General features: G+C 45.3%; 1 protein-coding gene and 1 pseudogene across 1 annotated transcript; both read right to left on the reverse strand.

Moving 5' to 3' along the window:
* Positions 1–1,734: 1,734 nt before the first annotated feature.
* On the reverse strand, positions 1,735–1,859 carry LOC114238728 (small nucleolar RNA SNORA70; annotated as a pseudogene).
* Positions 1,860–22,126: 20,267 nt separating this feature from the next.
* Positions 22,127–25,198, reverse strand: APOBEC3A (apolipoprotein B mRNA editing enzyme catalytic subunit 3A). The gene is made up of 5 exons (XM_007189074.3): positions 25,111–25,198; positions 24,660–24,804; positions 23,258–23,537; positions 22,729–22,844; positions 22,127–22,456 (listed from the first exon to the last, which is right to left on the reverse strand). The coding sequence occupies exons 1-5, from the start codon at positions 25,137–25,139 to the stop codon at positions 22,442–22,444; spliced, it is 585 nt and encodes a 194-aa protein (XP_007189136.1). The 5' UTR covers positions 25,140–25,198; the 3' UTR covers positions 22,127–22,441.
* Between the last annotated feature and the right edge of the window lie 1,312 nt (positions 25,199–26,510).

A 26,510-nucleotide genomic window follows, 5' to 3' on the forward strand; every position in this document is an offset into this window, starting at 1 on the left:
CTTTTGCCTTGAGGGTACTCCCTTCTTCCTCCTGCCTGCACCAGCCCGGATTTCCTACACCAAGGAGTTATTTGGGGGAAGGAGAAAGAGTCTGACATCGAGACACCTCTGCCAGAATCTGGGTAAGTCCCCTGGATGTGCACTCTGGGGCTCCTTCAACTTTGTCCCTCTGAAGAACTTTTGGCTACCTCTGGGGAACATTCGGTTTCCATCTGGGAATTTTCCGTTTTGGAAATCCCACGCGTAAGGCACTGCTTGGACTAAGGTCACTGGCTTAGTGGGACTTGGAAGCAGCCACTCTGAGCTTTGTGTTGTCTGATTTTTTTCAAATTTTGTTTTTTGTATTTGTTTTTGTTTTGTTTCTGGTGTAAGTCTTCTGTCTGCTGGTGAGGGTTCTGGTTTGTTTCCAGTCCCTGCGTGAGTGTTTTTTGATCGGATATGGGAAGCATTTCCTTGATTCCATCTGATAATTTTCCCTGGGGAAAATTTTGGCAGCTTGGTCGACCTCTAGTGCTAAACCTATGACTAAGACAAGAATGCGATTCTATCATAATTCTGTTTGGCCAATGTACATTCTTGAAAGTGAGGAAAGGTGACCAGTGAATGGTAGCCTAAATTAGTATACTATTCGTCAGCTAGAACTGTTTTGTCACAGGAATGGAAAGGCTGGGACTTCTCTCCACTCCATGTGGTCTAGCCACGCTGGGTTCAGTCCCTTGTGGGAATTGAGCCACTTTGGGCTCCCTGAGAGCCAATTCTGGGTTTGTTCTCTTTTAAAAACTGAGCCAGTCTGTTTGGGAGCCTATGTCTGTGAATGGAAGTGGAATTTTTAAACTATACCCCCTCTGATTTTCTGTCTGTGCAGCCGTAGCTTATCTGCTGTTTGTGTTTTTTCATGTATTATTTTGGGGGGAGCCACTCTGGGAAAATTCTACCTGCTCATTGAGAGACACTTTGAGACCTCTGTCTGGGAGTAGAAATGGAATCTTTGGGCTATTTATCGATTGCATTGTAATCAGATGTTTAACCAAGCCCTTTTTAAGTCTTTCTGTCATTTATAGATAGTTATCATTGTACTCTGATGCCTTTGCAAAAGTGCTTCATCTTTAAGAAGATTTATGTGAAGGACCATTTTGACAAGTACAGGCCTCATAAATTTCATATCATACTGCTGAACTGGGTAAGAAATTAAAAATCTTAATGGAGAATCTGATGGCTTCATAAAAAGTTGAAAAAGGATTGGTCACTGAGTGAACTGGTGAATACAGTTATCATGTTTATGGGTTTTTTTATTACTTTTTTTTTTTTTTTTCTTTTGGACGGGAAAGTAGGATTCGTTGGTGGGCATGAGTAAGGAAGAGACAGTGCCAAGGCTCTCATGAGTGCAGGGCCCATCATTTATCCAGGGATCCACGATTAGGGATATATTTGACTCCACAGCCATCCGTGTTGAGCTGCTTTTCTGCCACCATGTTTTCAAATTCATCCGCATTAAACTTAGTAAATCCCCACTCCTTGGAGATGTGGATCTTCTGGCGGCCAGGGAACTTGAACCTGGCCCTGCATAGGGCCTCAATCACATGATCCTTGTTCTGCAGCTTGGGGCAGATGGACATTATGACTTGGCCAATGGGGGCCCTGGCTACTGTGCCCTTGGGCTTTCCAAAGACAGTGCATATCCCTGTCTGGAGCCTAGATTGGGCACAGCATGCCAGTCATGAATCCACTGGAAAGGGCTGTCTCCAAGGTACCTTAGGGAAACCCATACAGGCAACAGGCTGCATACACTACCAAGGAAGCTGCTGTTTGCAGCCATTGTACACTGGGGAAAAGAGCATGGTTGGCTTAACTGACTGCAGATTATTACTGGTTTTGATCTGTGTTTTCCAGACATAGAGAAGCCCTTCCCCTCAAGCTACTTATGACTTAGAGTAATTGGATAAATTACATCTCTGTAAGAAAAATTCAAATATTCTTTTTTCTCTCTGCCTGGTCCCTCCAGAAACTGGAGATTCTTGTGTTCTGAGCAGCCTTATCAGGTGAATGGGAAAGACTGTCTCCTGGCATGTGTAGGAATCTTGATATTTCGGCAACTTCTAGAAAGGAGAAATCCACTAAGGCAGAATCTGATGGCAGGCTTATGCTTCAATAGATATGAAATTCTAGTTCTGTTCATTGAAGTCTGTATTTATGAAAGTTATTGTGTTAATCACACTTTTGCCCTGATGTTTAGGAGGAAAGGCAAATTACCTAGTGAAGTTATCAGAGTGTAATTACTCATGATTTATCACTGTTTGCTTTAGGTCTACTGCTAAAAGAGTATATACAATGCTTGTGTGACAATTGGGTATAAATGATAAAATGTATGGCCTATAAAGCATTTCTTCATAAACATACCTCTGAGCTTGTTCACAATACCTGATCAATTTTTCCCCAACATGGATTAACTAGGCAAATACAAAGGAGGCCTAGCACCAAGGGACATGATCTACATACACCAGGGGCAAACAGCTGAATTACCCCAGCATTGAGGGACAGATGTTTTGATCATCAATGTCTTCTGCTGAAAGACTTGCAATCAAGAGAGGATAAGATGAAAGAAAAAAATCTGCACATATTGAGGTATGAGAAGTCACTGGCTTATACATGGTTTAACTTAAATTTTGCTCATCAAAGCAGCCTGTTTTGTGGCCTTTCAGACATGCATTGTACATCTGCTTTAGCCATCAAGGAGGAGAATGCATTTGAAAGTCAAAATGGAGTACATGTTGTTCAGACATCCAAGGTAAAACGAAGTGACTGTTGCAGAAGTTCCAGCTGTCACTTCCTTCTACCTCTAACTGCGTCTGTTGCACCAAAATGGCAGACAAAGGGATTGAGATCTCAGTCATACAAGACTCAGATCCAGGACTTGGAACACAAATATATTTCTAATTTGATATCCATTCCCCCAAATTTAGGCAGGATTATGCTCCATTTCAGCAGGAAGTAGCCAGAGTGGTTATCACCCTATCCCCTGAAAGATTTGGGGAAAGATAAAAGCAAAGTGGGGATTAAAACTGAGTCCCCTAGAATCGAGTTCCTCTGCCGAGTTTATGATTAACATCTCCATCCAAAACAATTATTCCTTTTCTTGTCCAACATCTGTTCTCCTCAAGATTGAGGAGTATCAAAGAAAAGGGGGGGAGTGAAACCGAGCAGGGCCCTGTGGGTCTCCTGGACACGGGAGTCTTTCTGTTCAGCCTCCCTGACCTTCCCTGAGTTCCAAACGGCAGGTTCAAACAGTTGCTAATCAGGGAAGGGAAGGGATGCAGAGACAAGGGAGGAACAGCCAAGAAACAATAATGTAGCCTTGGGGAAGGATCCTGGTTCCACATCAAGGGATAAACATAATATCTTTGAGCTCTTTATGGAACTAAGACCCCCAACAAATGGAAGATGTAGCATTCTTCATTCCAGGGAAGACCACCTGAGGCTAGATTAAAGGAACCAGAGAAATTCATCAAAAGATTACCTGAAACCAGATTAAAGGGGTGCAGGCCCTGCACACACCCTAATCTTATCAGCAAACCCACCCTGAACCTTTGCCATAAAACTCCTCGCCAAACTCCCCTGGGTTGGGACGCACAGTTTTGAGGGCATTAGCCCACTGTGGCCCCCTTTGCCTGGCAAAACAATAAAGCTATTCTTTTCTACTTCACCAAAAACTCTGTCTTTGAGAATTAATTTGGTGTTGGGGTACAGAGGCCAGATTTGGCTTCACCTTTCCCTGCACATCGGCCATGTCTGTGCCTGTCCCTGGCTGACACCTGGCTGTGAAGGACATTGATATCCAGAAAGACAGGGTGTCACTGGTCAGTTACTCCAGATGGTAGCAGAGGTAAGTCTTGTGCTGCTTTTCAGCCTGTTACCAGTTTCCGTGGTGGAAGTTGAAGACCTCTGGAGGCATCCGGCACCTGGAGCCAGAGTGGGGAGAGAAAAGGAAGGTGCAGAATGCTCTTGAGGTCCTTGCAGGCACTTGTTCCCCTCTGAGCCCCCAACCACCTGGGACCAGCCCAGCAGCTTTTGGTTCCTTTGCTGGTGGTCTCCAGGCAGCTCTGCCCCGAATTTAGGCTGGTCCACGTGACCACATCTCATCCTTTGCTGTATATTGTTGGGGTCATGGTCACCCCTGAGACCCAGGGCTGTCCTCCTCAGTGTGATGACCTCCTCTGTATGGTGGCCTCCCCCACTGACTCTCTGGCCTCCTGTTCACTGGGTTTCTCTCCCTGACCATCCCACAGACACCTCTGTCCCTACAGGTGTCCCCTGAACCCCTCCTCCTTTAGGGGGCAGCAGTCAGCCAACATGGGGCTGTAACTGGGTGACTTTGCTGAGCCCAGGTGTTTAAGGTCTAGCCTTCATCCAGAGTGATGGAATTGCAGTAACACTTGGATTTTGTTCCAGAATAGTGGCTAGGACCTGGTTTGGGGCTGAGCTCCTCTCAGCCTGTGGGCTGACTCCTGTTCTTCACCTGACCAGGGACACCCCCAGATGCAGAGGAGCCAGGAGATGGTGGTCCCACAGGCCCCTCTCACACCCACCTGCTGGGAGAGGAACTCCAAGAAGATTTTCATAGGAAAGTGTGTCTAAGTGTACCAAAAGCTCAGTGTCCAGCTCTTAGGAAGTTTTCTAGGACCATCTGTCCAAAATGTCAGAGAATTTATAAAACTCAGTGTCGCTGCTTTATTGACAATACCAAAAATTTGGAAACTACCTTAACATGCTCCACTGGGGGTGTTGCTTGGATCAAATAAATCAGGAAATATCCACACATAGAACATTATATGGCCTTTTGAATATTAATGCATTTGTTTCTATATTTGAATGTTATGCATTTATGATGAATCTTTAAGACTTGAGGAAATGTTTATGACACGCTATGGGAGGAAAAGCAAGACTCCAACTTGAGGGCACAGTATGGTTTCAAGCCCAGTACAGTTTATGACCTGCGGGCCAGAGGCATGCCCAGTTCCCAGGGCTGTGCCTATACTCATCCATTTAATCCTTTTCCTACCCTGCACCTAGTGCTGAGGCACAGAGGGGGTTAGTCACTCAGCTGAGGTCACACAGCTAGGAGGAAGAGTTGCCGGGAGTTGAACCCAGGAAATCTGTACCCACAGCCCATGACTTTGACAGCTATACTCTATCATCTTTGTTGTTAATATATTAGACAGAAGAAAAATCTGGCAGAAGAAACACAAGAAATGTTGCTAGACTTACTTCTGAGCTAGAAGTCAAGCATGATTGATTTTCCTGAATCTTATAGCTGGAGGGAGATGGGGGGAGGGCGGTGAATGGCTGTTTTGTGTCTATTTCTTAAGTTGGGGAGTGAGCACCTGGTGTTCACATAGTATCATATTTAAATCTTATCAATAAAAGAATTTCTATATTGAATATGTAATTAAACTTAAAAAAAAGCATTTTAGTGGTGCACTTATACTTTGCAATGGGAGTGATTTTGACTGTAGATTTTGGAAAGTTCTGTCCGTGAAATTCAAGGACAAATTGACTTCCTTTCTGAAAAGTAATAGTTTCCTAACAGGAAACTGTATAACCACTTCTTCCTTTACAAGGAAGCTTTTTTTTAAAAAATTGTATCTAGATAAGGATATTTCTTATAAAATTGCATAAATCTTTATAATAAAAAAATGTTGGCTATTGATTTCAGACTTTCTTTAATCATCCCAGGCAGAGTGTTCAAGCACTTGGGCTAAGAGGTGCCAACTGGTTCAGACCAGCTCTGCTTTGTTACCTCTGACCCTGAGACCCTCAGTTTCCTCACCTGTGCAGTGGAGGTGAAGAATTGATCTTCACTGCTGGGCTGGGTGGAGGTTTAAGTGAGCCACTCATTCCTGTTCAGGCATGAGGATGAGAATGTAGTGGACAGTCAGCACTCAGTAAGTGTTGCTTATTTTCACTTATTTCTGCTTCAGATTAAGTCCTAAGTTTATAACACAGGAGTGTCATGATGACCAAGGGTCAGCTCCCAGGTTATATGATTGCACACATTCAAGGGCCCACAGCACCAAAGACAAAAACCATAGGCAGAAACAGCAAGAATGTGGAGGAAGGGACGAGAGCATCAAGGGTGACCACAGGGTCCAGCCCAGGGGACTGCAGGCATCCAGCTGAGCTGGGTCATCATATAGCAGGAGAATGAAAACCCCAGGACCCAGGTGATACCTCTCAGATATGGCTACTCTGACACCTTTCTTTCTTTTTCTTCTTTAATTTTTAAATTTAGTTTTAATTACATAGATGAGATCATATTTAATGATATTGATGAAAATGGCAATTAAAAATCCCACAACAGCCTGGTATGTTCATAGACCCAGTGACATCTGAATACACACGTAAGTCACACCTGCTTCCTGCACACAGAGCACTGCTGAGCAAGGGGGTGCCGAGCTGCTAGGGGTCTGGGACCCCCATCCAGAGTTCTGGGCTCACAAACATCCAGGCACATTTGAAAAGTTAAATATCATGTTAAAAAATAAAGGAGAGCCATCAAAGTTGAATAAATGAGATATTCAAGGGACATCATTCAGAGATGAAAAATAAAAGTGTATTCTTGGCAGTGGGGAGGGTTGAGAAAAAAAAAAAAAGTGTATTCTTGAGGTAAATTTTATGTTATATGTGTATTGTACCACAATTTTAAAAAGTATATTCTTTTTTTAAAAGGTATAATTCTCTGTGCTATACAGTAAGACCTTGTTGTTTATCTATTTTATATACAGTAGTTTGTATCTGCTAATCCCAAACTCCTAATTTATCCCTCCCTTCCCCTTTCCCCTTTGGTAACCATAAGTTTGTTTTCTCTGTCTGTGAGTCTGTTTCTGTTTTGCAAATACGCTCATTTGTATCATATTTTAGATTCCATATATAAGTGATATCATATGATATTTGTCTTTCTCTGTCTGAGTTACTTCATTTAGTATGATAATCTCTAGGTCCACCCAAGTTGATGCAAATGGCATTATTTCATTCCTTTTTACGGCTGAGTGGTATTCCATTGTGTGTGTGTGTGTGTGTGTGTGTGTGTGTGTGTGTGTGTGTGTATTATCCATTTATCTGTCCATTTAGGTTGTTTCCATGCCTTGGCTATTGTAACTAACGCTTCTATGAACATTGGGGTGCATATATCTAATTTGAATTAGAATTTTCTCCAGATATATGCCCAGGAACGGGATTGCTGGGTCATATAGCTTTTTAAGGAACCTCCATACCATTCTCCATAGTGGCTGCACCAATTTACCTTCTTATCAACAGTGTAGGAGGGTCCCCTTTTCTCCACACTCTCTCCACCATTTATTGTTTGTAGGCTTTTTAATGATGGCCATTCTGACCAGTGTGAGGTGATACCTTTTTGTAGTTTTTTTTTTTAATTTTTGAATTTTATTTTATTTATTTTTTTTATACAGCAGGTTCTTATTAGTCATCAATTTTATGCACATCAGTGTATACGTGTCAATCCCAATCGCCCAATTCAGCACACCACCATGCCCACCCCCGCCGTGGCTTTTCCCCCTTGGTGTCCATACCTTTGTTCTCTATATCTGTGTCTCAACTTCTGCCCTGCAACCCGGTTCATCCGTACCATTTTTCTAGGTTCCACACACATACGTTAATATACGATATTTGTTTTTCTCTTTCTGACTTACTTCACTCTGTATGACAGTCTCTAGATCCATCCACGTCTCAACAAATGACTCAATTTCTTTCCTTTTTATGGCTGAGTAATATTCCATTGTATATATGTACCACCTCTTCTTTATCCATTCGTCTGTTGATGGGCATTTAGGTTGCTTCCATGACCTGGCTATTGTAAATAGTGCTGCAATGAACATTGGGGTGCCTGTGTCTTTTTGAATTATGGTCTTCTCTGGGTATATGCCCAGTAGTGGGATTGCTGGATCTTATGGTAATTCTATTTTTAGTTTTTTAAGGAACCTCCATACTGTTCTCCATAGTGGCTGTATCAATTTGCATTCCCACCAACAGTGCAAGAGGGTTCCCTTTTCTCCACACCCTCTCCAGCATTTATTGTTTGTGGATTTTTTGATGATGGCCTTTCTGACTGGTGTGTGATGATATCTCACTGTAGTTTTGATTTGCATTTCTCTAATGATTAATGATGTAGAGCATTCTTTCATGTATTTGTTGGCAATCTGTATATCTTCTTTGGAGAAATGTCTATTTAGGTCTTCTGCCCATTTTTGGATTGGGTTGTTTGTTTCTTCAATATTGAGCTGCATTAGCTGTTTATGTATTTTGGAGATTAATCCTTTGTCCATTGATTCGTTAGCAAATATTTTCTCCCATTCTGAGGGTTGTCTTTTCGTCTTGTTTATGGTTTCCTTTGCTGTGCAAAAGCTTTGAAGTTTCATTAGATCCCATTTGTTTGTTTTTGTTTTTATTTCCATTACTCTAGAAGGTGGATCAAAAAAGATCTTGCTGTGATTTATGTCAAAGAGTGTTCTTCCTATGTTTTCCTCTAAGAATTTTATAGTGTCCGGTCTTACATTTAGGTCTTGAATCCATTTTGAGTTTATTTTTGTGTATGGTGTCAGGGAGTGTTCTAATTTCATTCTTTTACATGTAGCTGTCCACTTATCCCAGCACCACTTATTGAAGAGACTGTCTTTTCTCCATTGTATATCCTTGCCTCCTTTGTCATAGATTAGTTGACCATAGGTGCGTGGGTTTATCTCTGGGCTTTCTATCTTGTTCCATTGATCTGTGTTTCTGTTTTTGTGCCAGTACCATATTGTCTTGATTACTGTAGCTTTGTAGTATAGTCTGAAGTCAGGGAGTCTGATTCCTCCAGCTCTGTTGTTTTCCCTCAAGACTGCTTTGGCTATTCGGGGTCTTTTGTGTCTCCATACAAATTTTAAGATTTTTTTGTTCTAGTTCCATAAAAAATGCCATTGGTAATTTGATAGGGATTGCATTGAATCTGTAGATTGCTTTGGGTAGTATAGTCATTTTCACAGTATTGATTCTTCCAATCCAAGAACATGGTGTATCTCTCCATCTGGTGGTATCATCTTTAATTTCTTTCGTCAGTGTCTTATAGTTTTCTGCATACAGGTCTTTTGTCTTCCTAGCTAGGTTTATTCCTAGGTATTTTATTCTTTTTGTTGCAATGGTAAATGGGAGTGTTTCCTTAATTTCTCTTTCAGATTTTTCCTCATTAGTGTATATAGGAATGTAAGATTTCTGTGCATGAATTTTGTAAACTGCAACTTTACCAAATTAATTGATTAGCTCTAGTAGTTTTCTGGTGGCATCTTTAGGATTCTGTATGTATAGTATCATGTCATCTGCAAACAGTGACAGTTTTACTTCTTCTTTTCCAATTTGTATTCCTTTTATTTCTTTTTCTTCTCTGATTGCCGTGGCTAGGACTTCCAAAACTATCTTGAATAATAGTGGTGAGAGTGGACATCCTTGTCTTGTTCCTGACCTTAGAGGAAATGCTTTCAGTTTTTCACCATTGAGAATGATGTTTGCTGTGGGTTTGTCGTATATGGCCTTTATTATGTTGAGGTAGGTTCTCTCTATGCCCACTTTCTGGAGAGTTTTTATCATAAATGGGTGTTGAATTTTGTCAAAAGCTTTTTCTTCATCTGTTGAGATGATCATATGGTTTTTCTTCTTCAATTTGTTAATATGGTGTATCACATTGATTGATTTGTGTATATTGAAGAATCCTTGCATCCCTGGGATAAATCCCACTTGATCATGGTGTATGATCCTTTTAATGTGTTGTTGGATTCTGTTTGCTAGTATTTTTATTTTTATTTATTTATTTATTTTTTAATGCTATTCTTGTCTGCTTACATTCTGTTTATGTATGTATGTATGTATGGCTGTGTTGGGTCTTCGTTTCTGTGCGAGGGCTTTCTCTAGTTGTGGCAAGCGGGGGCCACTCTTCATCGCGGTGCGCGGGCCTCTCACTATCGCGGCCTCTCGTTGCCGAGCACAGGCTCCAGATGCGCAGGCTCAGTAATTGTGGCTCACGGGCCGAGTTGCTCCGCGGCATGTGGGATCTTCCCAGACCAGGGCTCGAACCCGCATCCCCTGCATTGGCAGGCAGATTCTCAACCACTGCGCCACCAGGGAAGCCCTGTTTGCTAGTATTTTGTTGAGGATTTTTGCATCTATATTCATCAGTGATATTGGTCTGTAATTTTCTTTTTTTGCAGTATCTTTGTCTGGTTTTGGTATCAGGGTGATGGTGGCCTCATAGAATGAGTTTGGGAGTGTCCCTTCCTCTGCAGTTTTTTGGAAGAGTTTGAGAAGGATGGGTGTTAGCTCTTCTCTAAATGTTTGATAGAATTCACCTGTGAATCTATCTGGTCCTGGACTTTTGTTTGTTGGAAGATTTTTTTTTTTTTTTAAATGGTTTTGTTAGAATTTTTAATTAGCTGCACTTTGAACTCCTAGTACCACTGTTTTTTTTTTTTTTTTTTTTTTTTAATGAGGATCTTGAATCAGATGCGTATGTTTGATTGATTGATTGATTGATTGATTTTGGCTGTGTTGGGTCTTCGTTTCTGTGCGAGGGCTTTCTCCAGTTGTGGCAAGCGGGGGCCACTCTTCATCGCGATGCGCGGGCCTCTCTCGTTGCGGAGCACAGGCTCCAGACGCGCAGGCTCAGCAGTTGTGGCTCACGGGCCCAGCCGCTCTGCGGCATGTGGGATCTTCCCAGGCCAGGGCTCGAACCCGTGTCCCCTGCATTAGCAGGCAGATTCTCAACCACTGCGCCACCAGGGAAGCCCTGTTGGAAGATTTTTAATCACAGTTTCAATTTCATTATTTTGATTGGTCTGTTCATGTTTTCTATTTCTTCCTGGTTCAGTCTTGGAAGGTTATACCTTTCTAAGAATTCGTCCATTTCTTCCAAGTGGTCCATTTTATTGGCATAGAGTTGCTTGTAGTAGTCTCTTAGGATGCTTTGTATTTCTGCAGTGTCTGTTGTAACGTCTCCTTTTTCATTTCTAATTTTATTGATTTGAGTCCTCTCCCTCTTTTTCTTGATGAGTCTGGCTAATGGCTTATCAATTTTGTTTATCTTCTTAAAGAACCAGCTTTTAGTTTTATTGATCTTTGCTATTGCTTTCTTTGTTTCTATTTCATTTATCTCTGCTCTGGTCTTTATGATTTCTTTCCTTCTGCTAACTTTGGGTCTTGTTTGTTCTTCTTTCTCTAATTCCTTTAGGTGTAAGGTTAGATTGTTTATTTGAGATTTTTCTTGTTTCTTGAGGTAGGCTTGTATAGCTATAAACTTCCCTCTTAGAACTGCTTTTGCTGCATCCCATAGGTTATGGATTGTCGTGTTTTCATTGTCATTTGTCTCTAGGTATTTTTTGATTTCCTCTTTGATTTCTTCAGTGATCTCTTGGTTATTTAGTAACGTATTGTTTAGCCTCCATGTGTTTGTGTTTTTTTACGTTTTTCTCCCTGTAATTCATTTCTAATCTCATAGTGCTGTGGTCAGAAAAGATGCTTGATATGATTTCACTTTTCTTAAATTTACTGAGGCTTGATTTGTGACCCAAGATGTGATCTATCCTGGAGAATGTTCCGTGTGCACTTGAGAAGAAAGTGTAATCTGCTGTTTTTGGATGGAATGTCCTATAAATATCAATTAAATCTATCTAGTCTATTGTGTCATTTAAAGTTTCTGTTTCCTTATTTATTTTCATTTTGGATGATCTGTCCATTGGTGTAAGTGAGGTGTTAAAGTCCCCCACTATTATTTTGTTACTGTCGATTTCCTCTTTTATAGCTGTTAGCAGTTGCCTTATGTATTGAGGTACTCCTATGTTGGGTGCATATATATTTATAATTGTTATATCTTCTTCTTGGATTGATCCCTTGATCATTATGTAGTGTCCTTCCTTGTCTCTTGTAACATTCTTTATTTTAAAGTCTATTTTATCTGATATGAGTATTGCTACTCCAGCTTTCTTTTTTTTTTTTTTTAATATTTTAGGTTACAAATACAAATTGACTCTTTTTTTTTTTTAATTTTATTTATTTATTTATTTATTTTTGGCTGTGTTGGGTCTTCGTTTCTGTGCGAGGGCTTTCTCCAGTTGCGGCAAGTGGGGGCCACTCTTAATCGCGGTGCGCGGGCCTCTCACTATCGCGGCCTCTCTTGTTGCGGAGCACAGGCTCCAGACACGCAGGCTCAGCAATTGTGGCTCACGGGCCCAGTTGCTCTGCGGCATGTGGGATCTTCCCCGACCAGGGCTCGAACCCGTGTCCCCTGCATTGGCAGGCAGATTCTCAACCACTGCGCCACCAAGGAAGCCCCCCAGCTTTCTTTTGATTTCCATTTGCATGGAATAACTTTTTCCATCCCCTCACTTTCAGTCTGTATGTGTCCCTAGGTCTGAAATGGGTTTCTTGTAGACAGCATATAGATGGGTCTTGTTTTTGTATCCATTCAGCAAGCCTGTGTCTTTTGGTTGGAGCATTTAATCCATTCACGTTTGAGGTAATTATGTAAATATGTATGTTCCTATGACCATTTTCTTAATTGTTTTGGGTTTGTTTTTGTAGGTCCTTTTCTTCTCTTATGTTTCCCACTTAGAGAAGTTCCTTTAGCATTTATTGTAGAGCTGTTTTGGTGGTGCTGAATTCTCTTAGCTTTTGCTTGTCTGTAAAGCTTTTGATTTCTCCATCAAATTTAAATGAGATCCTTGCCGGGTAGAGTAATCTTGGCTGTAGGTTCTTCCCTTTCAACACTTTAAGTATATCATGCCACTCCCTTCTGGCTTGTAGAGTTTCTGCTGAGAAATCAGCTGTTAACCTTATGGGAGTTCCCTTGTATGTTATTTGTCGTTTTTCCGTTGCTGCTTTCAATAATTTTTCTTTGTCTTTAATTTTTGCCAATTTGATTACTGTGTGTCTCGGCGTGTTTCTCCTTGGGTTTATCCTGTATGGGACTTGCTGTGCTTCCTGGACTTGGGTGGCTATTTCCTTTCCCATGTTAGGGAAGTTTTCGACTATAATCTCTTCAAATATTTTCTCTGGTCCTTTCTCTCTCTCTTCTCTTTCTGGGACCCCTATAATGTGAATGTTGCTGCATTTAATGTTGTCCTAGAGGTCTATTAGGCTGTCTTCATTTCTTTTCATTATTTTTTCTTTATTCTCTTCCGCAGCAGTGAATTCCACCATTCTGTCTTCCAGGTCACTTATCCGTTCTTCTTCCTCAGTTATTCTGCTATTGATTCCTTCTAGTGTAGTTTTCATTTCAGTTATTGTATTGTTCATCTCTGTTTGTTTGTTCTTTAATTCTTCTAGGTCTTTGTTAAACATTTCTTGCATCTTCTCGATCTTTGCCTCCATTCTTTTTCCGAGGTGCTGGATCATCTTCACTATCATTATTCTGAATTCTTTTTCTGGAAGGTTGCCTATCTCCACTTGATTTAGTTGTTTTTCTGGGGTTTTATCTTGTTCCTTCATCTGGTACATAGTCCTCTACCTTTTCATCTTGTCTATCTATCTGTGAATATGGTTTTTGTTCCACAGGCTGCAGGATTGTAGTTCTTCTTGCTTCTGCTCTCTGCCCTCTGGTGGATGAGGCTATCTAAGAGGCTTGTGCAAGTTTCCTGATTGGAGGGACTGGTGGTGGGTAGAGCTGACTGTTGGTCTGGTGGGCAGAGCTCAGCAAAACTTTAATCTGCTTGACTGCTGATGGGTGGGGCTGCATTCCCTCCCTGTTGGTTGTTTGGCCCGAGGCAACCCAACACTGGAGCCTACCTGGGCTCTTTGGTGGGGCTAATGGCGGACTCTGGGATGGCTCACGCCAAGGAGTACATCCCAGAACTTCTGCTGCCAGTGTTCTTGTCTCCACAGTGAGCCACAGGCACCCCCAGCCTCTGCAGGAGACCCTCCAACACTAGCAGGTAGGTCTGGTTCAGTCTCCCATGGGGTCTCTGCTCCTTCCCCTGGGTCCTGATGAGCACACTACTTTGTGTGTGCCCTCCAAGAGTGGAGTCTCTGTTTCCCCCAGTCCTGTCGAAGTCCTGCAATCAAATCCCACTAGGCTTCAAAGTCTGATTCGCTAGGAATTCCTCCTCCCGTTGCCAGACCCCCAGGTTGGGAAGCCTGATGTGGGGCTCAGAACCTTTACTCCAGTGGGTGGACTTCTGTGGTATAAGTGTTCTCCAGTCTGTGAGTCACCCACCCAGCAGTTATGGGATTTGATTTTACTGTGATTTGCGCCCCTCCTACCATCTCATTGTGGCTTCTCCTTTGTCTTTGGATGTGGGGTATCTTTTTTGGTGAGTTCCAGTGTCTTCCTGTCGATGACTGTCCAGCAGCTAGTTGTGATTCTGATGTACTTCTACTCTGCCATCTTGGTTCCTCTCAGCCCTTTTTGTAGTTTTGATGTGCATTTCTCTGATAGTTAGCGATGTTGAGAATCTTTTCATGTGCCTCTTGGCCATCTGTATGTCTTCTTTGGAGAAATGTCTATTTAAGTCTTCTGCCCATTTTTTGATTGGGTTATTTGTTTTTTTGTTATTGAGTTGTGTGAGCTGTTTGTATATTTTGGAAATTAAACCCTTGTTGGTCGCATCATTCGCAAATATTTTCTTGCAGTCAGTAGGTTGTCTTTTTGTTTTGTTTATGGCCTCTTTTGCTGTACAAAAGCTTATAAATTTGATTAGGTCCCATTTGTTTATTTTTGCAAAAGCAAAAATTTCTATTGTCTTGGGAGACTAACCTAAGAAAACATTGGTATGATTTACATCAGAGAATGTTTTGCCTATGTTCTCCTCTAGATTTCTATGGTAGCATGTCTTATATCTAAGTCTTTAAGCCATTTTCAGTTTATTTTTGTGTATGGTGTGAGGGAGTGTTCTAACTTCGCTGATTTACATGTGGCTGTCCAGCTTTCCCAATACCACTTGCTGAAGAGACTGTTTTTCTCCATTGTATATTCTCGCCTCCTTTGTTGAAGATTAATTGACTATAGGTGTGTGGGTTTATTTCTGGGCTCTTTATTCTGTTCTATTGATCCATATGCCTGTTTTTGTGCCAATACCATGCTGTTTGGATTACTGTAGCTTTGTAGTATTGTCTGAAGTCTGGGAGGGTTATGCCTCCAGCTTTGCTCTTTCTCCTCAGGATTGCTTTGGCAATTCTGGGTCTTTTGGGATTCCATGTAAATTTTAGGATTATTTATTCTAGTTCTGTGAAAAATGTCATGGGTAATTTGAAAGGGATCACAAAAGTATATTCTTCAAATGACATTCAGCTTGCCTAGTGCCAGTCAAACAGCTGCCTGTCCAGACAGCGTAAGGAGAACATGCTGGACTGGACATCTAATAATACAGAAAAAAAAATTTCTGCTACAAATGAATGAGAGCTAAATACCCTCCAAGAACTGGCAGTTCCTGATTGGCCATTGGGTTCAGTACACATTTCCCATCAGTATCCAAGCAAATGCTTGGCGTTAATGAGGTTGATGTGAAATTCACATCCAGTTTGTACTTCACATCACCTTCCTTTGCACCTACAACACAAGAAGAGCTCTATAGACACACTAGTTCTTAACCTGAGCCTCTTGCAGTCCAGAAAAAAGCCAGATGCTAGATTATTTCAACCACGGTTCCTTGGGGCTTTCTGAGTCCTTGTTTCACCCAGAGCGTGGGGAGGGACAGCTCCCTGTCTTGGGCGATGTCCAAGCTCAAGCCCCCCTCCCAGTTGGGCCCCTGCTGTGCTTTCGGGCCCACGAGACCCATGAGATATTTGACTGCATCACCATCCATCACATGCTACCTAACTTCTTCTTTTACTATTTGAACCTAAGTAGTAGTTTTTCAAGTTCAAAAAACAAACAAACAAAAAAGGCAAAACCAATCATGTTTTTCTATGCATTTCTATTAAATTTATATATTACTTTAGTTTTATTCATTCCTTATTAAATTTATTACAAAGCATTTTCTACGGGTTTTGTCCCTACTGTGAATGGAATTAGAAGGTATTCATGTAAGGACACACACCATTACAAAATCAAAATGACAAAGAAACCCAAAACCAAAAGCAAAGTTGTGCCGTCATTCTTGCCAACTCCAGACCTGCCAAACACCACGGCTTTTAACGACCTCTCTAACTTCCACAGTCCTTTCCTTACGGTTACATGATGTGCTTATACTTCTGGGTCTTGATCCATCATCTTTTGACGTCTTTTCTGATCGGGGAGAATGTACACCACTCCATCGTCCTTTCACTCTTCTCTGCCTTGGAAGTGATATCACTGTTCTCAGACCCTCAACTCGTCCCCCCCCCAAACCCCACCCTTCAGCTTAAATTCTATTTTTCATCCTGCCAACCATGAACGTCTCCCATGGCTCCCATATTTGTAACAGGAGGGCTCAGCCTCCCCTGTGTTTCTCCCTGCCTGTCCACCTCCCCTGAAACTTCAGCTTTTCATTGTACATTTCAGAGAAAATATTCTGCTGTGTTAAACACCCACCACTTTCTGCAGTTTAAATCTAAAGGTATGCAGATATTTGTCTCTCCATGAGCAAGCAGAGTTATCCTTCCTTTCATAGTGTTGCATGTTGCTTGTGCAATGACACTTGTGCACCTCGAAATCTCTTAGTGTCATGTTCAAAGGACTTCCCTCTTTTGATATTTCACAACCAGACAGGAAGCATGCCCTTGTTAACCCGAATTCTGTTTGGAGCATGCCAGAAACCATCCTAGGGACACAGCGGGGTGCCCCAGGGGAACTCATCGGAGGGAAGATTGGGGCCAAAGGACCCCCAGGGAGGATGCAGGACCACTGCTCAGCCCGAGCAGGGCTGGGACAAGAATGAGAGTTCCTGTAAATGTCTCCTGCACAAAAAGAGCAGTCAGATCGAGCAAACGAAAATATAGGACCCCAGTTAAATGTGAATATATTTTTGGTTAAGTAAGTTCCAAATTATTTGTTGTTTATCTGAAATTCAAAGTTAACCAGGGATGCAGTCTCTGTCACTGGCAGTCCTCTGATACAGTGCTTGTGTATGTACCCTCTGACACCTTGACACAGAGCCTGGCACCTTCACAGGGTTCCAGGATGATGAAGATACCTCCCCTCCAGCTCCCTAGATGACAAATGCTCCTGTCCCCTCCCTCGGGCCCCTCCCACCCTCAGCCCTGACCCTCCTTTGCCCTCTCCAGACATCTCCCCAGGATCCTGGTCCTGTCTCAGTCCCTCCCCTCTGCCCTGAAGTCTCCCACATGTGCTCTCTGGTCTGACTGGGCCAACTCCAGACTCCTGAGCTGGAAAGCCCGGCTTTGCTTGTGGCCTTCTCCTGCCCCTCTGTGTGCATCCTACTATAACTCACAATCTTTAGGAAAGTGTCTCAGTGTTGGCTAGGGATTGGCACGGACCCAGGTGTGAATCTGGGCTCTACCACGTCCTACCTGTGAGACCTCGGGAAGAGGAAAAAAGGATTTTGCCTCATAGCAATATAGTGCTAAGTAGTAATTCCTTGTTCTGAGATTTGGTGAAGTTGGGATAAGCCTATGTATGAAAAGGGCTTGGTCAAGGCCAGGAGACATGGTGAGTTTGCAACCAAAAGGTAGCTGTTAATTTAAAGCCAAGTGAGGGACTTCCCTGGTGGTCCAGTGAGTAAGACTCCATGCTCCCATTGCAGGGGGCCCAGGTTCAATCCCTGGTCAGGGAACTAGATCCAGCATGCTGCAACTAAGAGCCTGCATGCCACAACTAAAAGATCCCAAGTGCCGCAACTAAGGCCCAATGCAGCCAAATTAATTAATTAATTAATTACTATTAAACATAAAATAAAGACAAGTGAAAGGGGTCCCCTCTCTGTCCATCCTCCCTCCCGTGGGCGTGACTCCTTCGTCTCTGGGGACTTGCAGACTCCCTGGTACACCTGCAGCAGGAGTGGGCAGGAGACACAGAAATGAGGGCATCAGCTGAGAACACAGCTGGGACCCATCAAAAGAGGCCAGGCCCAGACATCGAGTCAGGAGTGCGGGAGGAGCCCCCAGGGGTCAGAGGAGGAGACCCCCGGAGGAGGAGGTGAGGCCCCATCAGCGACACTGAGAGGCTCAGGAGCAGGAGCTGGCCTGGCCTGGGTCTCGGCCAAAACCGCTCTGCTGCTGAGGCCCCCAGTGCTGTCCACCACGTCTCTCTGGGCACCTGGCTGCACGCAGTGTGAGCCAGAATGTGCCGGAAGACTGGATTATTTGTGGATTGAGTGATTTATTAAATGAGTGATTTCTCCTCTTTTTTATAGTAGCATCATCATCTGTTTAAGAATAACTATGTCAAATCGTCCTAAGTACTTGACGTTTAACTGCACAACAGCCCTCAGTCAGTCACTATTATTCTCCATATGTTCCAGGTGAGGAGCCCAAGAGCCGATCTTTTCCCCTCTGCAGCCCAAACTGGGTCAAGTGAAACACCAACAGAAAGTGCGATCTGTGAGTTTTCCCATCAGCCCCTTCTCATGGTAGGACACTGCTAGTATCCATTAAAAAGATGTACAGGCTCTGAAGTTCTGGGGTTTGTCCCATCCTCTTTCTTCCCCTCTGGAATGAGATGTGATGTCTGGAGGTGGGCAGCCATCTGAGGCCCTGAGGAGACAAGTGCCGAGAGCTGAGACTGGGGAGCAGGAACAGCAGGCTGTTTCTTGACAGCATCACTGAGCAGCTGAGCCAGGCCTGGACCATCCTACCCTCCCCACGTGGCTTCTTCTGTGAAACAAGCCTGACTTCTAGCCCCTCCAGGTAGCTCTGTCTCTGCCCACCGTCCTCCATCCCAGCATCCTGTCCTTAGGCCCCTTGTCCTTCCACCCTTGGCCCTTGGCCCTGCTTTGCTCTTCTCCTCTCCTTTCCTCTCTCCTCCTCTCCCATCCCCTCCCCCTTCCCCTCCCCTCCTCCTCCCCATCCTCCTCCCCCTTCCGGGTCACACTGTTCTATCAGTCCTTCCCTCCGGGGTGCCAGCCCTCCCTGACTTAGTCCCTTCCTCCCTCCTTGGCCATCATCATCGTCTCTCCCTTATTTTCTATCCCTTCAGGTCTCAAACCAAATGATTCCACTCCCAGCCCCTCACAGTCATTGTGTGAGGTTGTGACACAGTTTGGGCCCCTGCCATGTGAGCAGAAGTCTGTGAGGAGAGACCTGGGGAGACTTCGCTGTCTGGATGCCTGTGCAGGACAACCAGCCGCCAGGGGCTGACTCAGCTCAATTCAGGCCCGACAGAATCAGTGGCAGGAGAGAAATCTAGTGCCTGAGATGGGTCCTGCTTGGGTCTATGTACTGTGCAGGGGCCAGTTCATCATCTGTGCAGGAAAGCACCTCCCTCTGGCTTCTCCTACAGGGCAGTAGAATTAGGAGTGGTGTGGGGCTGAAGTAATTACTGGTGTTCACCTGACTGCTGATTTGAAATTTCCCTTCCAGTATTTAGACTCATTCTTTCTCTTCTCTTATCTCATGGTCTGTCATTTCAAAACAGTATTGTTGGCAGGGTGATAGGTTGTCAATGACTGTAGATTTTTTTTTAACATCTTTATTGGAGCCTAATTGCTTTACAATGGTGTGTTAGTTTCTGCTTTATAACAAAATGAATCAGTTATACATACACATATATCCTCATATCTCTTCCCTCTTGCATCTCCCTCCCTCCCACCCCCCCATCCCACCCTTCTAGGTGGTCACAAAGCACCGAGCTGATCTCCCTGTGCTATGCGGCTGCTTCCCACTAGCTATCTATTTTACATTTGGTAGTGTATATATGTCCATGCCACTCTCTCACTTTGTCCCAGATTACCCTTCCCCCCTCCCCATATCCTCAAGTCCATTCTCTAGTAGGTCTGTGTCTTTATTCCCATCTTGCCCATAGGTTCTTCATGACCATTTTCTTTCTTAGATTCCGTATATATGTGTTAGCATATGGTATTTGTTTTTCTCCTTCTGACTTACTTCACTCTGTATGACAGACTCTAGGTCCATCCACCTCACTACAAATAACTCAATTTCAATTTCTTTTATATGGCTGAGTAATATTCCATTGTATATATGTGCCACATCTTCTTTATCCATTCATCTGTTGATGGACACTTAGGTTGCTTCCATGTCCTGGCTATTGTCAATAGAGCTGCAATGAACGTTGTGGTACATGACTCTTTTTGAATTATGGTTTTCTCAGGGTATATGGCCAGTAGTGGGATTGCTGGGTCGTATAGTAGTTCTATTTTTAGTTTTTTTTTTTTTTTTTTTTTAAAGGATTTTCTTATTTATTTTTATTTATTTATTTATTTATTTATTTTTGGCTGTGTTGGGTCTTCGGTTCGTGCGAGGGCTTTCTCCAGTTGCGGCAAGCGGGGGCCACTCTTCATCGCGGTGCGGGGACCGCTCTTCATCGCGGTGCGCGGGCCTTTCTCTATCGCGGCCCCTCCCGTCGCGGGGCACAGGCTCCAGACGCGCAGGCTCAGCAATTGTGGCTCACGGGCCCAGCTGCTCCGTGGCATGTGGGATCTTCCCAGACCAGGGCTCGAACCCGTGTCCCCTGCATTAGCAGGCAGATTCTCAACCACTGCGCCACCAGGGAAGCCCTATTTTTAGTTTTTTAAGGAACCTCCATACTGTTCTCCATAGTGGCTGTATCAATTTACATTCCCACCAACAGTGCAAGAGTGTTCCCTTTTCTCCACACCCTCTCCAGCATTTATTGTTTGTGGATTTTTTGATGATGGCCTTTCTGACCGTTGTGAGATGATATCTCACTGTAGTTTTGATTTGCATTTCTCTAATGATTAATGATGTTGAGCATTCTTTCATGTATTTGTTGGCAATCTGTATATCTTCTTTGGAGAAATGTCTATTTAGGACTTCTGCCCATTTTTGGATTGCGTTGTTTGTTTTTTTTATATTGAGCTGCATGAGCTGCTTGTAAATTTTGGAGATTAATCCTTTGTCAGTTGCTTCATTTGCAAATATTTTCTCCCATTCTGAGGGTTGTCTTTTCGTCTTGTTTATGGTTTCCTTTGCTGTGCAAAAGCTTTGAAGTTTCATTAGGTCCCATTTGTTTATTTTTGTTTTTATTTCCATTTCTCTAGGAGGTGGGTCAAAAAGGATCTTGCTGTGATTTATGCCATGGAGTGTTCTGCCTACGTTTTCCTCTAAGAGTTTGATGGTGTCTGGCCTTACATTTAGGTCTTTAATCCATTTTGAGTTTATTTTTGTGTATGGTGTTAGGGAGTGTTCTAAATTCATTCTTTTACATGTAGCTGTCCAGTTTTCCCAGCACCACTTATTGAAGAGGCTGTCTTTTCTCCACTGTATATTCTTGTCTCCTTTATCAAAGATAAGGTGATCATATGTGCGTGGGTTTATTTCTGGGCTTTCTATCCTGTTCCATTGATCTATATGTCTGTTTTTGTGCCAGTACCATACTGTCTTGATTACTGTAGCTTTGCAGTATAGTCTGAAGTCAGGGAGCCTGATTCCTCCAGCTCCGTTTTTCTTTCTCAAGATTGCTTTGGCTATTCAGGGTCTTTTGTGTTTCCATACAAATTGTGAGATTTTTTGTTCTAGTTCTGTGAAAAATGCCAGTGGTAGTTTGATAGGGATTGCATTGGATCTGTAGATTGCTTTGGGTAGTATAGTCATTTTTGCAATATTGATTCTTCCAATCCAAGAACATGGTATATCTCTCCATCTGTTGGTATCATCTTTATTTCATCAGTGTCTTAAAATTTTCTGCACACAGGTCTTTTGTCTACTTAGGTAGGTTTATTCCTAGATATTTTATTCTTTTTGTTGCAGTGGTAAATGGGAGTGTTTTCTTAATTTCACTTTCAGGTTTTTTATCATTAGTGTATACTGTAGATTTTTGAATCCTAGATTCCCCTCCTACAAGATTTAGCTGATTTTTACTCACTCCAGCAGGAATTAGTGTGACCACTATACCTCCACTCCACCATGAATCAGATCCACTACAAAAGAGAAAGGCATCTGCATGTTTGCAACTTTTAATAAACTACTTGTAGTTCATGATACATTTACTGAGGAAAAAAATTTCGTGGAAGATTCTTAATATTTCATTTTATTGCTTTGGATTTAAAATCAATTAAAATATCCATTTCTCTAAAAATCGAAAACTATTCTGATAATATTGAATAGAATCTTACTGATGTAGATTTGGAACATAATATAGGTTTGAATGAAAAGTAAATCTACCCAGATTGTTTTTTTTTTAAACTATTTCTTATGAGCCATTTGCCTTTCACTGGTTTCTTTGGATCAATCTGGAGAGGGTAGCAAATGGCATGTTTATATTTCTCGAAAGAAACTGTTTTTTTCTGCTGTTCAGCAGAGGTCTCCTGACTTCTTTAGAGAGGCTGACGTCCATCCTTCAGTTTTGCTGCGTCTAGGACGGGAGCAGGGAGTGAGACAGTGGAAGATGAAACAAAAACCGAGAGGAGGTCTGGGGAGGGTTACAAAGATGGGGAAGGAAGGAGGGACACAGCAAGTGAGAAAGTAGAGGGACCACATGAGAAGGGAAGGAAAGGATGGAGCTGGCGCCCCAGGAGGGAGCAGGTCACGCAAAGGAGGCTCTGAGAGGAGGAAAAAGGCACAGGGAGAGGAGAGGCGAGGAGAGGATGGAGGAGGTCCAGGGAAGCAGCAGGGAGGAATCCTCACCTGGAGAATCGCCTGCAGCTTCTCACATAGATGTTGACTCACTACTTCCAGCTCATCCCAGGGCTGAAAGGGTCTTCCCTGGTGGTCCACAAAGGTTTCCCAGCAGTGCTCAAACTCTGAGATGGAACAGGGGAGAGAAAGGTGAGCTCCAGTCTGGGGAAGGGTTGGGGCCACAGGGCTGAACTGACTCTTCGGGACAGACTTTCCCCGTCATAATTTCACTTCCTCATCTCTCTTTCCTCCTGGGGACTCAATAGCTTACCCCTCCAACTCTTTCTTGCAACTGGAATTTGAGCCAGCCCAATTGTCCTTCTTGCATATCCACCCACCCCGCTTCTTCCCCTCCCCGAACCAGCTCTGCTCCCCTGAACTCTCTCTTCCCATAGACTCCTTCCAGAGTCTAGCGTCACCTCTCAGGCAGCACACAAAGGCCTCTCCACCGGGGATTCCCACCCTTCCCACCCCTTTCTAGCAACTTCCCGCAGGCCTCTCCCTGCCACCGCCCCGCCCCCAGGAGACCCATGCTGACCCTTAGAGGTCATGATGGCGATTTGGGCCCCAGCCGCCTGCAGTGTGCGCAGCCCAGCCTCGTAACCGGCGAGGCTGTAGATGCGGGAGGCGAAGATGCGCAGGCTCACGTGGCTGTTCTCCCCCAGGAATGTAGCCAGGTTCTGGGCACAGGTATGACAGGGGGTCCAGGAGATGAAACAGGTGAGCCTGTAGTGCAGCTCCTGGTCCAGATTCCAAGAACGGATCCGGTCCAGGAAGTAGAGCTCCGCATGGCAGGGCTGCCCTGGTTGGTTAGCACCCTACATAGAAGAGGAAGAAAAGTGGACGGGGTTAGGGGGAGGACGGGGCCAGAGTAGGCAGGTGGGTGAGGCACTGGCCTCCAGCGCTAAACTAGAGCGGGGGCAAGCCTCAGCACCAAGTGAATGATATTTCAATGCAGCATTTACATGATCCAAAGTAACGCAAAACTCCATGAGAGACGCAGTATCAGTGTTTTACAAAGAGCTCGGTGAGCAGTGGTGACTTGTTATTGGCCCTCGGCTCCCTGTGGCTCTGCACAGCACTGAAATTGATCAGTCTTCATGCAAATGTTGATGTTTCGTTCATCATAGAATTGCGTTAATTTTGATTTTTAAACTATTGCCTTAAAATATGACTCATCTTGATTTCTGAGTTTTCTGGAGCACCTCTTATTTTTGTGCCCGAGGTAGGGCCTTCAGGAGCCTCACCTAGTCCAGCCCTGCAGAGAGGAGGCCAGGGGAGCTCCCACGCTGGCCTCCTGCCATGGAAGTGGGTGTTTCCTCCCTGGAGCGATTCACCCTGCTCTCCAGCTCCTCCTCTACCCCACCCCACATGTGCACCAAAACTTCTACAGGCTTCTACTCTGGGCCTCACCCTGTGCTGAGCCCAAGGCTGAGGGGCGTCCTTGGGCTAAGGACAGCTGGCAGTGGGATTGCAGGGATCAGCGCCCTTGACAAGATCTCTCAAGCAGTGGGCAGGGGTCCTGCCGGGCCCGCCTAAGTCCATAGTGACTGAGGAAGAAGCTGGGCTCTCTAGCCAGAGCCTTCCCCCGGGCAGAATCCGGGGAAGAACCTGGCCCCTTGTCCAGATGCCTTTCCCTCTGTCCCAACCCCTCCCCAGAGGCACAGCAGGAGAGGAGTAGCAGAGTCCTAGAGCCTGGGGTGACATTGAGCTGGAGGTGCCAGGCCCTGGATTGCTGTGACTGGCTTCTGACATGTAGCTCAAAGCTGCCAATCACACAGCAAGAGTCCTCACCTGATTCCAAGCAGAGCAGCGGTAGCAACAGCAGGACCAGAGGTGAGAGAGCTTGTGGGACAGCCTGTGTGCAACTGACAACCTTCTACCCTGTGTGTCCCTCGATAGGGAGGCCCTGCCTGCTGAGGGCAGGCTGGGTCAGTCACCTTGTTGTGCACGAAGCCCTTGTACTCATCCAGAGGGACCCAAGCGTCACCATCCAGGATCTCCACCTTGTAGCACAGGTAGGTCTTACGAACGCTTATCTGGTTCATGAAGTTCTCAGTGAAGGTGTTTTCATCCAACAGGCATCTACGGTCAAAGGCGGGAGAAGCCCGAAGACACGGGGCTCCTTCTGGGACCGCCCAGCGCTCCTCCCCTCCCCGCACACCCCTTCCTTCTGCACCCCACATCTCTGCTGGAGCCATGAGTCCTCCCCCTCTGACCCCTGCTGGGGGCTCCCAGGGAATTCAGGGTCTCCCCCCAGGAGCAATGCAAGATGCTCAGAGCCTCAATGAAGACCTGGCCCTCTGCTCGAAGTCGGACTGGGTCACGGCCTCTCCCCACCATCCTGCCCCGTCCTAGCTCCTGCTGCCCCGCTCCCCTGTAGCGTGGTACCTGGTCCCGGGTGCTGTGCTGGCCTCCATGAGTCAGTTTCTTCACCGTCCCTGGCTCTGAGTCTTCAGTTTCTGTTCTTGGTCACAGCCTGTGGCCTCCTCCCTGAAGCTCTTCAAGCACCAGGAGCCTTATATACAACCAGAGCGCCTGGAAACCACTGTGTCAGAAGAGCTGGGCCTCACCCCTTCCTGAACTCTGGCCACTCATGACACCTATGAACTTCTCTGCCCAAACGCCATACCCTCAAGGAGAAGTTTCAGTTTCCTTTTCCCTGTTCTGACAAAGGCCCAACTTGGATGCCACCAGGACTGACCATAGGCCAGTGAGGTCTGGGAGGGTGCGGTCATCTGGGCAGCAGGGGCCAGCAAGGCAGGCGGTGAGGGGACAGACGAAAGGACAGGTGTCCGTACCCTGGAGGACAAGCTCCACGGCGGCCCATCGCTGAGTCTCCTGCAGCAGCCAGCACGGGCCGTGGCCTGGCGCTGGCTCCCTGGGGCCCGCTGGGCTGAGGGACCTGCGGGGCGCTCTCTGGGGAGGGGAGAAGCTGCTTGGACAGGCAGGCAGCAGCCTTCATCCTTGGGGAAGGGAAGGAAAGGGGAGAAACCTGGGCCGAGCTCTCGTTAGGAGCCCCCCGTGCAAGGCCAGCAGACTGGACATGGAGCATTTTCACCCCGTTACACAGAGGAGAAGAGAAAGGCTCCCGGAGGGACCAGGCTGGACCAGGACCACACAGGGACACATGGCTGTGGGACGTACTTCGGCCTCAGAAAGCGTGGCCACCCAGGCTCTCCCTGTCCCCCTCCAGACCCGAGGAATGTGGGGACTGTGTCTTCCAGCCCCAAGTGTGACCCTGGCCCTAGCTGGCCCTGTTTGTCCCTGAAGGGCTGCCCCCTGTCCCACTGACTCCCCATCCTGTTCCTCTTAGAGCCCCTGCCCTGGCCCAGCGCTCCTCCCAGGGGAGCTGGCTACCCGCCCGCCCCGCCCCGAGGCCCAGCCTGGCCGCCTGCACTGGGGACCAGGCTGCTGACCCACATCCTCAGGGAGGAAACTCAGCACGGTGTCCCCCTCCTTCTCGGGCGGGTGCTCCTCCTCATGGAGGGTGCCCTCCACCCCGCCCCCACCCTGGGCTGGGGCCCCTCTGTCCCCTCTGTCCTCTAGACCTGGTCCCCTGGAGAGCAGACATTGTCCCCCAGGTGGTGGCTCAGCCCCCATCTTTGTGGCAGGTGGTTTCTGGGTGAGAACGGCCCTGGGGTGTGGGGTGTCCTGAGCAGCGCCCACACTTCCCGGGTCACAGTCAGCACACCCAGCAGCCTCCATTCCTCCTGAGCAGGAGACGGGGTCTCTACGAGGACCGGGGTTACAGAGACCCGGCTGGGGTCCCTGAGAATCTCCCCAGAACC

This window comes from Balaenoptera acutorostrata, chromosome 11 (assembly GCF_949987535.1).
Source record: "Balaenoptera acutorostrata chromosome 11, mBalAcu1.1, whole genome shotgun sequence".
Taxonomy (NCBI): Eukaryota; Metazoa; Chordata; class Mammalia; order Artiodactyla; family Balaenopteridae; genus Balaenoptera; species Balaenoptera acutorostrata.

What these genes read in the sequence shown, in the direction of transcription:
- APOBEC3A (XM_007189074.3), bottom strand. Translation starts at nt 25,139, where the DNA reads ATGGAGGCCAGCACAGCACCCGGGACCAG. An exon ending in AGGGCTTCGTGCACAACAAG is followed by an intron (nt 23,538 to 24,659) that starts GTGACTGACCCA and finishes TCTTCTATGTAG; the next exon opens with GGTGCTAACCAACCAGGGCA. An exon ending in CGCCATCATGACCTCTAAGG is followed by an intron (nt 22,845 to 23,257) that starts GTCAGCATGGGT and finishes GTTCCATCTCAG; the next exon opens with AGTTTGAGCACTGCTGGGAA.